The sequence below is a fragment of the Phalacrocorax carbo genome, chromosome 4, assembly GCF_963921805.1.
Source record: "Phalacrocorax carbo chromosome 4, bPhaCar2.1, whole genome shotgun sequence".
Lineage (NCBI taxonomy): Eukaryota > Metazoa > Chordata > Aves > Suliformes > Phalacrocoracidae > Phalacrocorax > Phalacrocorax carbo.
Window position 1 is genome coordinate 81,684,322 of NC_087516.1, and position 12,148 is coordinate 81,696,469.

Genomic DNA, 12,148 nt, shown 5'->3' on the forward strand with positions numbered 1-12,148 from the left:
TTCAAATTCCAGTTTAATGAAAGCCAATTGTTCTTGCTCCATGCTTCTCAGTCCAGACCCTGAAATCATCTCCTCAGCCACCTGCTCTTAGATATGGAAAGGCTGCTGCTCGATCCCATTTTACACTCCCAAAGCCCGCTTGGCCAGGCTGTATGAGCTCACTGCGCTTAGCCTCTCCTCACAGGTCCTGCGCCCCGTATCACTTAACCATCTTGGCAGCTTCTTGTTGGACTTGCATAAGTTGATCAACATCTTGAGCCCGAAACTGGACACTGACCCAAATGAGAATGAATGCCAAGGGAATAAAAAAACAACCTGCTTCCCTCAATCGATCGGCTACGCTCCTGTTAACACAGCCCAGTACGCTGCCAGCCTTCACTGCTGCCAGGGCACACTGCTCATGTGTGTAGCTGCTAACCATTTTGGACCACCAGGTACAGAACTACATTTATGCTTGTTGACAACAGAACTACAAGCAAACTTTTCTGCCGAACTGGGGACCTGAATAGCATTTTCTTTCTTCCTTAAAATTACAACAACAAAAAACCAAGGCAGGCATTCAAAGCATTGATATACCAGAGCAATTCTCACCTTAATACAGTTTACATATTACCACCTCATTTATTATTGCCAAAAGACTCAATGGTGCATTAAAAATCTCAGCCTAATACAATCATGACCGACAGCTAAGAGTTTGCCACTTTGTTTTAGGTTTGAGTTCAAAGAAGAAGGTGCCTTCCAGATCACTTGGAGGAGAACTGCTAAGGCTTTCTTCTCCACTGCTCATATCTTCACAGGAGTCTTCACTAGAAGAAACAGCAGGAAAGGTAATTTAAACAAAGCACCACCCCTTGAAAGCAGCAAAGTACTCCTTGCTCCTGTTTTCTTGCAAGCTGTTCTGTTCCTAGTTTAACACACCCCAGATCTAAACACTTCTCAGCACTAAGGCTTAAATCATACCAAGGTACAATTCCCTTTCTCCTAACGTCTAAAAACCTCAAGCCAGTGTTCCAGATACCAAGTGTAAGTTACTTGGGAAAACTTAAATGCTTTGTAAGCCTCCCCGCCTTAAAAAACAAAGGAATGCCTCCCTCCACCCTGCAAAGCACTTGTACTTTCTCAACACCACAATGACAGTTCCCCATTTTTTTTCCATCTGTTTAGGATACATTTTTAAGTCCATCAGCATTTTCAATCTGGCAATTTTTTCCCCCAAGTAGTACTGAATAAGCCTAGTTATACAGAGTTGCCATTAACATTTTCAGAAAATGAGAATTCCCAAATTAACCACCTGGTATAAGTTCTACCAACCTCTCCCTCTCATTGAAACATCCACCCTCTGGTATCGTTGGCAACTCAGGAACACTGTAGTAACTGTTTTGTAGATTCTGGGCTGTACGTCTCGAAACAATCCAAACCAGCTTTTTATGATCAGGCTTGCAACATTCAGGGGAAGAATAATCTGCTAGGCATTTCGAGACCAGCTCCCTCCAGTAAAGCAGGTCACTATCACTGATCTGAAAAGCAAAAAAAAACCAACCCCAAAACCTATTTAGTCTCACAGGCTAGAGATGTCCCCTCCCTCCATTTTACCTTCTCAGGATAGGCTTGAAAAGGTATCAGTCAAGATACAACTGAGCCATAACTGTGATACCTTTGTCAAAGCTGGGCTGCTAGAAATGTCCCCATTCAAGTTTGAGTTAAGTTGACAGCTTGCCTGTCAGCTGCTGTTAACCTTTTCATTATCACTTCCAAAGGCAAAATGAAACCAAGATTACTCCATTTTAAATAGTATGATCTCATACTTTAAGGTACTACTTCCAACCCTCAAGAAACTCAGTTAGTTCCATTTGACCCTAAGAGTGAAAAGCTTGTTTTAGAACATCAACTGATACAGTACGCAGCTAGAAGCTATATATCCTACTGTAAGTTTTTCAGGCAAAAAGAATAACCAGCCCAGCAGTCATCTGTAGTCGTATGAACCGACTGGAAGTTTCTCTAGAACACAGAGCTAGCACTGTACAAGGTAAATCAGCTGCTTGTTAAAGCATGTATCATGTAGGCATTAGGTCAGCATTTCTTCTGATTTTATACATTTAAGCTAGTTTTTTAAACCGTAATCCTTTAGCTTGTCAGGCAGCTGCCATAACGTGCCAGTGCGAAACGACTACCTAAGCAGCACGTTTTTTGCATTTGGCATTCCACCAACAAAACCAGGTTGGTTACAAGAGCTGCAGACAGATTCTTAAAGACCCATTTCATTGCTTATTTCAACTGATGCCAAACAGCACCTGTAAATATTGTACACTGACAGCAGGGGTCCCTTAAATGTAACATGGTACATCATTAACCGCACCAGTCCCAACAACTGCAAAAACAGTCCACAGAAAATATTTACCTTAGAATGCTTTTGAACACGCAGAAGGATCTCAAACAGCTCAACAGATTTCAACGTCTGAACTTCTAGTGTGAGAAGGCACAAGGCCAAGACAGACGGCTAGAAGGACAAAAAAACACCCCTCAACATGACATGAATCAAAATCTACTCAGAAGTCAAAGCAAGTTACTTTTACTTACTTTTGCTTTAGAGAAGACTAGGCGACAGTTGCAAGCTTTCAGCTGTGCTTCCAATTTGTCAAGATTCAATACTTCTTTCCTGTAAGACACCCAAAAAGAAGCAGCATTTGTATCCACAAGCATTCACTGTCCAGAGGCAAAAACTAAGGAGCTGCCCCCTCTACAGCCAGTGCTGTAATCATTTAAGAGGCAACTGCAGAGCAAAAGGGCTTAGCAAACAGAGACCCCCACCAGCGTGGTGCTCTACTCACCGTTCTGAGGTATGACAGAGTACAATAGTACGGTACAAGTGCAAGAAGGTTAAGGCAGTAGTAGCTTTAAATTCAAAGTGCAACTTTTCTGAAATTATCTTTTCCATCCGTTTCAGGTCGGACACAGTGCATTTACATTGGCTGATCCGGATGATCTCATGAGCAGATGGAATATTGCATTCTTCTTCGACTACTCGGGCAGCCAGTTGGAAACAACAGACTCCAATGCAGGACAAATGCTTCGGTTTCACCTAAAAGTAAGACAAATAAATCACCATGAATACTCCCCCCTCTTCCATAAACATTATCAAAGATCAACACCAACAGCTCACCCAGCCTAGGTGAGCTGTTGAGAATATTTGCAGTTCAACACAAAGAGATTTGCTTATCTCAACCAGACCTGTCACCTATCATAACTAGTTTCAGTGAAACAGCTGGCAGAGCCAACAAAGCATGATCAATCTGCCGTAGCCAAGTCAGAGAAGCGAAGTTAAACAGCGGAGCACCCTCTGTTGAAGCTGTTCCACATCACCACACAACAAATAAATTGCAGTGAGAACTGTAATACCCAGCTTCTCCAACCAGCAGTGCTCACCTACCCTCATTTAAAACCTATACAAATCCAGCCCGAGCCTGTTCTAGGCAGTCCTATCCCACCACAGCTTGCCCTACCTCTGCCCTTCTCCCCCATGTACCAACACAACATTTCGTGCAACCTCAAAGGCAATCAGACCAGAGGAGTGATGCAACTTCAGTTCTTCCTGCCAACTTAGTAATGAGGAACTGGTTTAGGTTCAAATTACCTGCCATCAAGCAACAAAACTGCAAAAAAATACATCCAGGAAATTCTAATTTTGGTATTAGTTTCAGCACTAAGCTAAGGCTTAACACAGTACCTAGAAACAGTCTGTAACACAAATGGTTTTGTTTCTTCCTAACTCCTCCTTTCTTAACCTTTTACATCTACATGGAGAAGGCTACAGACTTATAGAGGAAATAAGCCATGGTGCTACTTGCCTTTAGAGGTAAAACCAGGCCAAAATAGAAAATAATCAGTAAATCACATGAACGTAAACTCACCTTTCACACAAGAACCATACCAAACCTGAAATTTACCAAGAAGGACTTCAGAAATGTTGTTAGCATAGAATGAGTAAAGAGCCACAGTTACATCCTAGATGACAACCTTCCCCTTTTTATCAGACAAGAGTGTTCACAGGAAGCTCAGATGTTCCCAGCTGACACTATAGTTAGGTCCTCTCCCCCAAAATACCTTCATAAGAGCCAAGAATCTGTCCAGGATGTTAACAGCCAAAACAAATGTTTCAGTTGCAAAACCAAAAAAGTTGGTCAGACTCCAAAGATCTTCCACCTTGGCATTCCTTTGTCTCGGACACAAGGTATTCTCATTCTACGGCAAGAGAAGCAAAGTCGGAATTATTCAGCGGCAGCAGTGATGATCACTCCCTACGTCAGTCAGATGACAGAGAAGCAATTATTTTCTTCCGTATATACTCCATTTCACATTAATTTAGATACTCAAGCCTCAAAAACACCCCCTCCAAGGTACACTGACTACATTCAGATCCTGAGTCTCACTGGCGCAACATCCAGCACAACCATCTTTCGAAGTACAGGCTTGTTATTTTTAGACAATAGTTACCAAGCGTATGTATACACAGCAACTCCTGACCTCACGGAAACAGATATGACCAAACTCCACTTATTCTCTTCTCTGCCTCCATGTCAATATTTAAGCAACAACAGTTCTGCAGACTGGTTTCAGACGCTTTCTGTTAAACATTAAAGGCTCTTCTGAGAAACTCACAAGCATCCAACGGAACGTAAGGAAATGTTTGTTTCGTTTATTTTTTTTTGCTGTTAAGCACTGAGTGGTTCTAGGTTCATCTCCCCAGACCTTGCTCATTAAACGCTGGTCATTTCCCCATTATTTGTTAGTTGCCTACGTGACACCCCAGCTTTCCTGCAGCACTACAACACGGTGGTAAAAGGCTCTCGAGATTAAAACAACACACTTCCCTTCGTTCTGCGTTCTCTCGAAGTTTAAACGGTATTAAAAGCCTAAATATTTTACTCGCCCTGTAGGCCACAGGTTTTTGATTACGTAGTTTACGTTAGTAAGTACAGATTGAGTTAAAACAAAAGGCAAGCGGTGTTTACAGAGGGAAGCATTAGCTTTCCGAAGTTAACGCGCTAGCTCGGAGGTTTTTAGCACCCCTATCTCCTGCCCCGGGGAGCTGCCCCCTGCCTCCCTCCGCGCCCGCCCCGGCCCCGCTCCCCGCTCCCCCCTCACCTCGGCGGTCCGCTCGATGAGGCTGAGCCCCTTCTCGCGGGGCTGAAACCGCCCCTCCTGCTCCAGGTGGAGATTCAGCTGCTTGAAAAGCCACAGCACCTCGCTGCTCATCTTCTCCCCTGCCTCCGGATCCTTTACCTTCACGGCAGACACACATCGTTAACAGCTAAACGCCCCTCGGCCGCCGCCTTCCTCCCCACCAGCACCGGGGAGGCGAACAAAGGGACCCGACAGGACGCCTCAAGGAAGGGGGCAGCCAGCGCTACCGGCACACTCACCGGGGGCGGTGGTGAGGGGGCACCGGGCCCCCCCCCGCGGCCCTCACCGCTCGGGTCCTCCGCGGCGGCGAGGGGGAGGCGAGCCCGGCTCCCCTCACCGCAGGGACGCGGGTCGGCTCCGCCGCTGGCCCCGCATCCAGGCAGGGCCGCCTGCGCCCCCGCCCGCAGCGGGCCCCGCTCGCCACCCCCGGGGAGTCACGGCGATGCCCGCGGCAGCGGCACCGTCTCCGGTCGCCACCGCCGCCGCCCCAACCCCGCATCAAAATGGAGACGGCGCGGCCCCGCCCCCTTGTTTTTGTTCTGGCGGCCGGCAGATGGCCCCGCGCGGAGCGCTCCCCGCTAGGCCCGGCCGGTAAGGCGCCGCGGCGAAGTAAAATAGTCCGCTTCCATCCGCGCACCCCAAGGGTGCCCCGAGAGGGCCCAAAAGACACGGCACGACGCGACCATCCAGCGGCACTCCTGTTCGGCGGGAAGCTGGAGGGAAGCGCGCTCGTCCGCAAGGAATGCTATGCCACGGCGGACGGACACAGGGAGGAGCCGCACTACTCCTTTAAAGGGACCCAAGCGCTGAGCCTCGGCGGTGGCTCCGCCGTTTTAAAAAGTCCGCCCAAACCCTCCCTCGCCCTGATTGGTCCGCGTTCCCCAGCCACTGATTGGTCGGCGCCGCGGCTTCCCCCTCCCCTTCCCCACCCCGGGCGGGGTGGGGAGGAGGGTGTTGTTTACCGGCAGCGATTGGCCGCCGAGAGAGAATGAGTCTCTTCGGATTGGCTGGCCCAGTTCTACCTCTGCCCCGCCCACAGCTGCGAGCCGTAGCAACCGTGACAGGGCCCTGAGAGGGGCGGGAAGGGGAGCAGCTTGAGGTCGGGCTTGAGGGTCGCTCGGGTCCACAGCCACTGCGAAACACCTCGCGACCCCATCCCCACGGCTTTATTGCGCTCTAATAAAGGATGAAGACAAATGCTGACCTGCCACCCGGCGCGGGGGTGGCCTGAGGTAGCTCAGCTCCTCTGGGCGCCACTCCAGGGTGTCTGTGTGGGCACCTTTCTCCTCAGGCTGTTTCCCAAAGGCTCAAGACGCCCACCTGGATTTAAAAGCCCCATTTAAAAGTTTCGAACCAAGACTCAGTTTGCAGTCTGGTGTTCAAGACCCTTTAGGATCTCCCAAGATTCTCTTAATAGTCGCAGTCCATTTGTGTGTAGCACGAATCCAAGGTCCGATGCTTCAGGTAAAAGATCGCTAATACGCGAACAGCTGGCAGCTGCGCTGGTGCTTATCCACCCCCTGGCAGACTGCTAGTCAGAGGTTGCATCAAAGGGCTTCTCAGCCTGCAGCTTAACGGAGCCCCTAATGACAAGATAAAACAGGATCTTGCAAAATAAATTGTCGTCTGGAGGATTTGTGGGGCTGTTTCAACGCGTTCCATGTTCTGTCTGTTTTTCGTGGACAAACACAAAGGAACAGATGTCATAGGACAAAACCAACGAAACCACAGTGACTCGTGATGTGTACATAATGGAGACAAAAGTCTGTGGTGGCGACTCGAGCAGATTAGCATTCGTTTTGATCTAGCAAGGTTCTGCAGTTTCAACAAACAGAAAATGTTTATTAAATGTTGCAGTCTGAAAAAATAAACCGACTTCTCTACAAAACAGTCAGCAATGTTGCTGTGCCAATCTATATTTCCAGGCACAGTTCCTGTCTGCTGTGCCAGTGATGACAGCCAACAATTCCTTCAAGTTTATTTTGAATTCAAGCGCTCTTAGATTCCTGTAAACACGCAGAACTTCTCCTCGGGATATTCCTGAGACAAGTCTTGTAGGTACAATCAGATATCTCTGAGCACCCTTAAACACAGCATCCCTGCAAGGTGAATGAACTGGCGTGCCGACTGATCTTTTGTGTGACTGAAGCCAGTATTTCAAGGGATAAAAGTAGTTTTAGGCTCTGAAGTAAGACTCATGGATCTGCTCCAGTTTGAACAACAATGATTACTGTTAACGGAGTTGACTTGAAACAGCTCCTTGCAGTGGCGTCGTCTAGGTGATGTTTACAGGATGAGGCTCTGAGCTCCAGCCTCTGTTATATAAATGCCCTCGGCAGTCGCTGCTTTGGTTTTTTTCCCTTCACATTCTGAAGTGTATCTTGCCACCCCAGAGATGGAGTGTGGATGTCGTTCCTCCTCCTCCAACTGCTGTATTAAGCCATGTAGTGGAACATGTTTCAGTTTACCTAAAGGGCAAAAGAAGTTCATTTTGTAAACACATGGCATGACAACTCTAAAAATGCTAATTCAGACATCTACTCAAACACAGATGTTCCTTTCCCTTTACTAATTTAAACCTAATAGAACACTCTGCAAAATTATCATTCACGTATCATGTAACTTGGGGGTTGGGGGGATGGGGGTTGTCTGTTAAAAGAGCATGGCTCAACAGCACTTTCTCTGCAGCCTTGCAGCAGAACTCATTTTCAACATAAGGAGAGAAGGATCCCTGCCCCACCTTTGTTCCTCTGTAATTAACTGATCTGTTGCAAAGAGCTAAATAGGATCATGAAAGAAAAGAACCAACCCAAACCCCAAGGATCCTAACTGTAAGTGAAGCACTCATCAGCTGTGGGATTATGAACAGGGAAGAACAGCCTGCTCCCTGTGCTGTCCGGACCTGGCACAACAATCAAGTGTTGTGGGTAGAGGAAGAGTCATGGTAAGGTCTAGAAATAAAATCGGTGTGTGTGTCCCTTATGCAAAGAATAATTTTCTTTCAACGTGGCATGTATTTGTGATTAAAGGAAGTGTGTATGTTGGGGGAGAAATGAGAATTGTTTCCAGTATTATGAGAAAACACAATTTATCTATTCTGTAATATGCTGTGCTTTACAGAATAGCAATTCCTTCCTGACATTCTTTGGGAACCTAAAGATGCAGTAAATGCAAAGAAAGTTATAAATTCTTTAGCTACAGATGCTATAGTGCTCATTATTTAGAAACAGTGATGATAGCCCTTGAGAGGGGAATTGCTGAGTTATGCTGAACTAGAAGGCTGCTATGAAATAAAGAAAAAAAGGAACTAAAACTGGAGGAAAACCCATCTGAAATCCTTTGGGATCTGAATAAATGCAAAGATTTATACTGAAGCCTTACCTTTGCTAAAACAGATTTTAAACTAAGGAATGAAAAATATTTGTAATTTATTTGTTGTGACGGGAGACTTTCCAATGCTGTCAAATTAAAGAGGTATTATTTCAACTAGCCTTGCTAAAATATCTTCCAGTATGGCCTGGCAAAACTTGTCCTGGCATGTCTGCACATCAATTCACCGGCAGTAGTTACGGATGGCTAATAGCTGTGTTACTGACTAGCAGGTGATGATATCAGAGATGTTAACTGGGCCTTGTGGCATGTGGATTTCCAAACTGAAACAGGATTACAAACCTTCATGATGAAGGGACACGTGGTAATTAACACTCTAGGCGCAGGCAGGCTGCCCACTCGGCAACTGGACACCCAGGTAAGAACAATTGGGGTCACTGAAAACAATAGTTTCCTTTGAACCACTTAACCAAAGAGCTCCACAGGCTTCACAGCCACTAATTAATTTAAGTGCCCCACTGCTATCCCATTGTACTGGTATGGAAGACAGCCACACCAGGAAAGCAGCACTGCTAAAAACTGGAAGGCAGAAGTCATAGAGTTGTGACAACTTCTCTTCCTGTAAGAATAAGCTGCTGCTATATGATGATGAGGGACTTAGCGCCTAATTCCAGGGGGAAAAAAAATACGTCTAGTTTGGCCAACATCCTGGTGTTCTGCAATGATGGAAGAGACAACAGCTCATGCGTGAACGAGCATTTTCTTCAAACATAATTCAAGCTCATTTGAGAATATGACAATCCTTCCCCCCCCTTGAGAGCTGCTTATTCTTTCAGAACTCCGTAAGAATATGAAAAAAAAAAATCTGTTTTAATTAAATGGGATGATTTGGCAGTTGGGTGTTCTCTGTTTAACTGAGGGGAGTAAAGGTAGGTCCTTTAAGCGCAAAAATAACCTCAGTGTGTACATTTCGTTTTTATGCAGAAATATACATATTAGCAAACACATGTAAAGGCTACAGACATATGTATATGTACCCACACATATATATAGATGTATCTGAGAAAGATTTTGCAGGTTCTGTTCCTTTAGAAGCAGCGGGACCAGTGCATGGTGATAAAAGCTGTCAAAACTGAAGCCTTTGCACAGGCTCCCCCTCACCAGGCCCTTTGTGAGGGAACAAGTCTAGGACATGAAAAGATTCATAAATCTGCCAGAATTTAAAACTTGTAGCCCTGACAGAAGCCCCTGAAGGAGAGTGGCATTTGATCCTCTAGCAGCCGTAGGGGTAAATGTCCCCAACTGGTACAGCTCCCGTCTTCAGTACAGAGGAGTGTAATTTCACACTTTTCACCTTGTGAAAGGTGAAGTTGGTCAAGTTCAGAATTCATAAAGAAATTAATTTATTCAGATTTATTATGTGCTTCCTAAAAGACGGAAGGAGAGCAAGGCTTGCCGATCCAAGATTAATGTAAATATGAGGTTGGTGCTGGGGAAAAGGTTCACGAACAAATCTAGAGACACGCAACGCCAGCGCGTGGACATCTGCCTCGGTGACCACACCCCAAGTTCAAAACAGCTGTTGAAATTAGGAAGGGAGGGTGCAGAAAAAAGAAACCCATCTTGTTTGCTCAGGAGAAGGGAGCTATACTTAGCAGAAAATATTTTGAGCTGACAAGACCCAAACACAAATCAATGGAAACTTAATCAGTTTAGGACAGACTGCAAGCTGTTAGAGATTGTGATTTTTGTCTTGCTGCTGCAACATATGGCAAACCGGTGCAGAAATAGCATCTAGCAGTGTTAACGGCGAGGTGAGAGGAATTTCCATTACAAGAGGAAGCTCACCACAAAGGGAAATGCAAGCTAGCCTACGCAAGACAATTTATACCAGCGTAGCCATGCTGTTCAGGCGTGTTGTTTTGTTTTGCAAAGGCAAAATCGACACTTTTTTTTTGTTATTGGGCATCCAGAAACGCTTTTGAGACGTGTCCAGAAAGCAAGCCTGTGTGTTTGTTGGGATCTTTGTTAAGCTACGAGGCCTGCCACACGTGGCTGGCTGCAGGGCACCTTCAGCCAAGCGGCTTGCATTTTTGGGACAGGCGGGTGCAAAGAGCCCTGGTTGTATACCGAGCTGGTTATATATACCCTAGAACTCCAGTGTGCATTTAGAGGAAGCATCTAGCACTCTTGTACGTATTACATATATTTATGTGCACGTAAAATTATGCATGCATTTAAGCTGGTATAAAGCTGCCGTGGCCCAATACCACATACGTTGTTTACTGAAAAAAAAAGCTACCATATTTATACCATTATATAGGTGTAAGTACCCCTAGACCAGCGTAGCTGCATCGAAATCCTAGGACAAGAGTTAGCACATCTGTGTAAATTAAATCCCAACACTTCCTAATATAAACAAGGCCAAACTACAGCTAACCAGCAAGGGAGCAGCGTCAGACTTCAAGAAGAGCTGAAATGTTGATGCAAAGCACTGAAGGGGACTACTTCAGACCTCCATTTTCACAGCCTCAATTAACATGTGGTCTGTTTTCATCCAGTTTGTGCTGTTTTAATGCAATGTTCTCCTCCCCGCCCATCTGATCTGGGTTCATCAGAGGTACCTTTGACACTAAGCTGCCTCCGGAGGCATTTCTGAGTCCCCTCTGACCACAGAGAAACCTAAGTTCTGACTCCCAAGACGAGGTTACTAAAAGGGAGAGATGAGGAAGTCTATTGGAAAACAGATTTTTCCTAGAAAATGTTCTTATTCCCCATACAGTAGCAGGCATAAAACTTGTAAAACACAGCTAGAAATTGAATTGTTGGTAGCGCTACAGTCTTGATTCATGAAGGAAATTCCAGGTCTTCATTGAAAATTTTCACTAACGCAAAAGGACTTTGTTCCAGGAATAGCACCGTGGATAGGGTCCTGCCTATTTCACAGCTCTGAGCAAGCCCACGTACAGTGTGCCGGTAACCACAGAAATCCGTGATCCCTGCTACTAACGGAGCATGAGAAAAAGGCCGGAGAGTGTACAGGCTGAATCTCTGCCTGCGTTTTCATGAAGACCCCTCCCTGCACAGAGCTGGAAAGACCTAGAGTGGTGTTAAGGAGCTAACGGCCAAGCTTGCAGGCACAGTGTCCAATTCAACCTGCTTCTGTAATGTCATCAAGTCTCATTTTGGAGGCCTTGAAAATAGCTCCAGCATGAGAAGAGGAAGGGGGAACTAGATTCCCCGCACGAGTGCAAACCCTCACGTAAAGAGGGTGGGAAAGGGAAGGCACTCCTGGATGACCTCACCAGTGCCACGTCAAGAATATTTGCAGTTTTGTTGCTCATGGGTTGTTGTTGCCCCACCTTGTTCAAATTCCGCTCTCTGTGCACTGAGTAAAAAGAAGGAAGCAGGAAAGACTCCCGATCTGTGACACGTTTCATAACCCACCCAGTGAATACAGTTATTATTAATGATTTCTGCGTTGGGTAGGTTTAGGTGCCCTTTGTATTAGTCCCCTTGCGGTATCTTTGTGCGTCGGCTCAGTCTCACTGATTTCCATTACAGCTATTGTCAGAAATCTATATTGCATCTTTGAGTCTATTAAAATATTGCTTCCTGTCTTTTTTAGATAACAATA

At 45.9% G+C, this 12,148-nt stretch overlaps 1 protein-coding gene across 1 annotated transcript; it reads right to left on the minus strand.

The window, feature by feature from the left end:
• Positions 1-596: 596 nt before the first annotated feature.
• Positions 597-5,991, minus strand: CCNG2 (cyclin G2). The gene is made up of 8 exons (XM_064450683.1): positions 5,421-5,991; positions 5,143-5,280; positions 4,102-4,239; positions 2,829-3,079; positions 2,578-2,656; positions 2,399-2,497; positions 1,312-1,517; positions 597-806 (listed from the first exon to the last, which is right to left on the minus strand). The coding sequence occupies exons 2-8, from the start codon at positions 5,251-5,253 to the stop codon at positions 674-676; spliced, it is 1,017 nt and encodes a 338-aa protein (XP_064306753.1). The 5' UTR covers positions 5,254-5,280; positions 5,421-5,991; the 3' UTR covers positions 597-673.
• Positions 5,992-12,148: the final 6,157 nt, after the last annotated feature.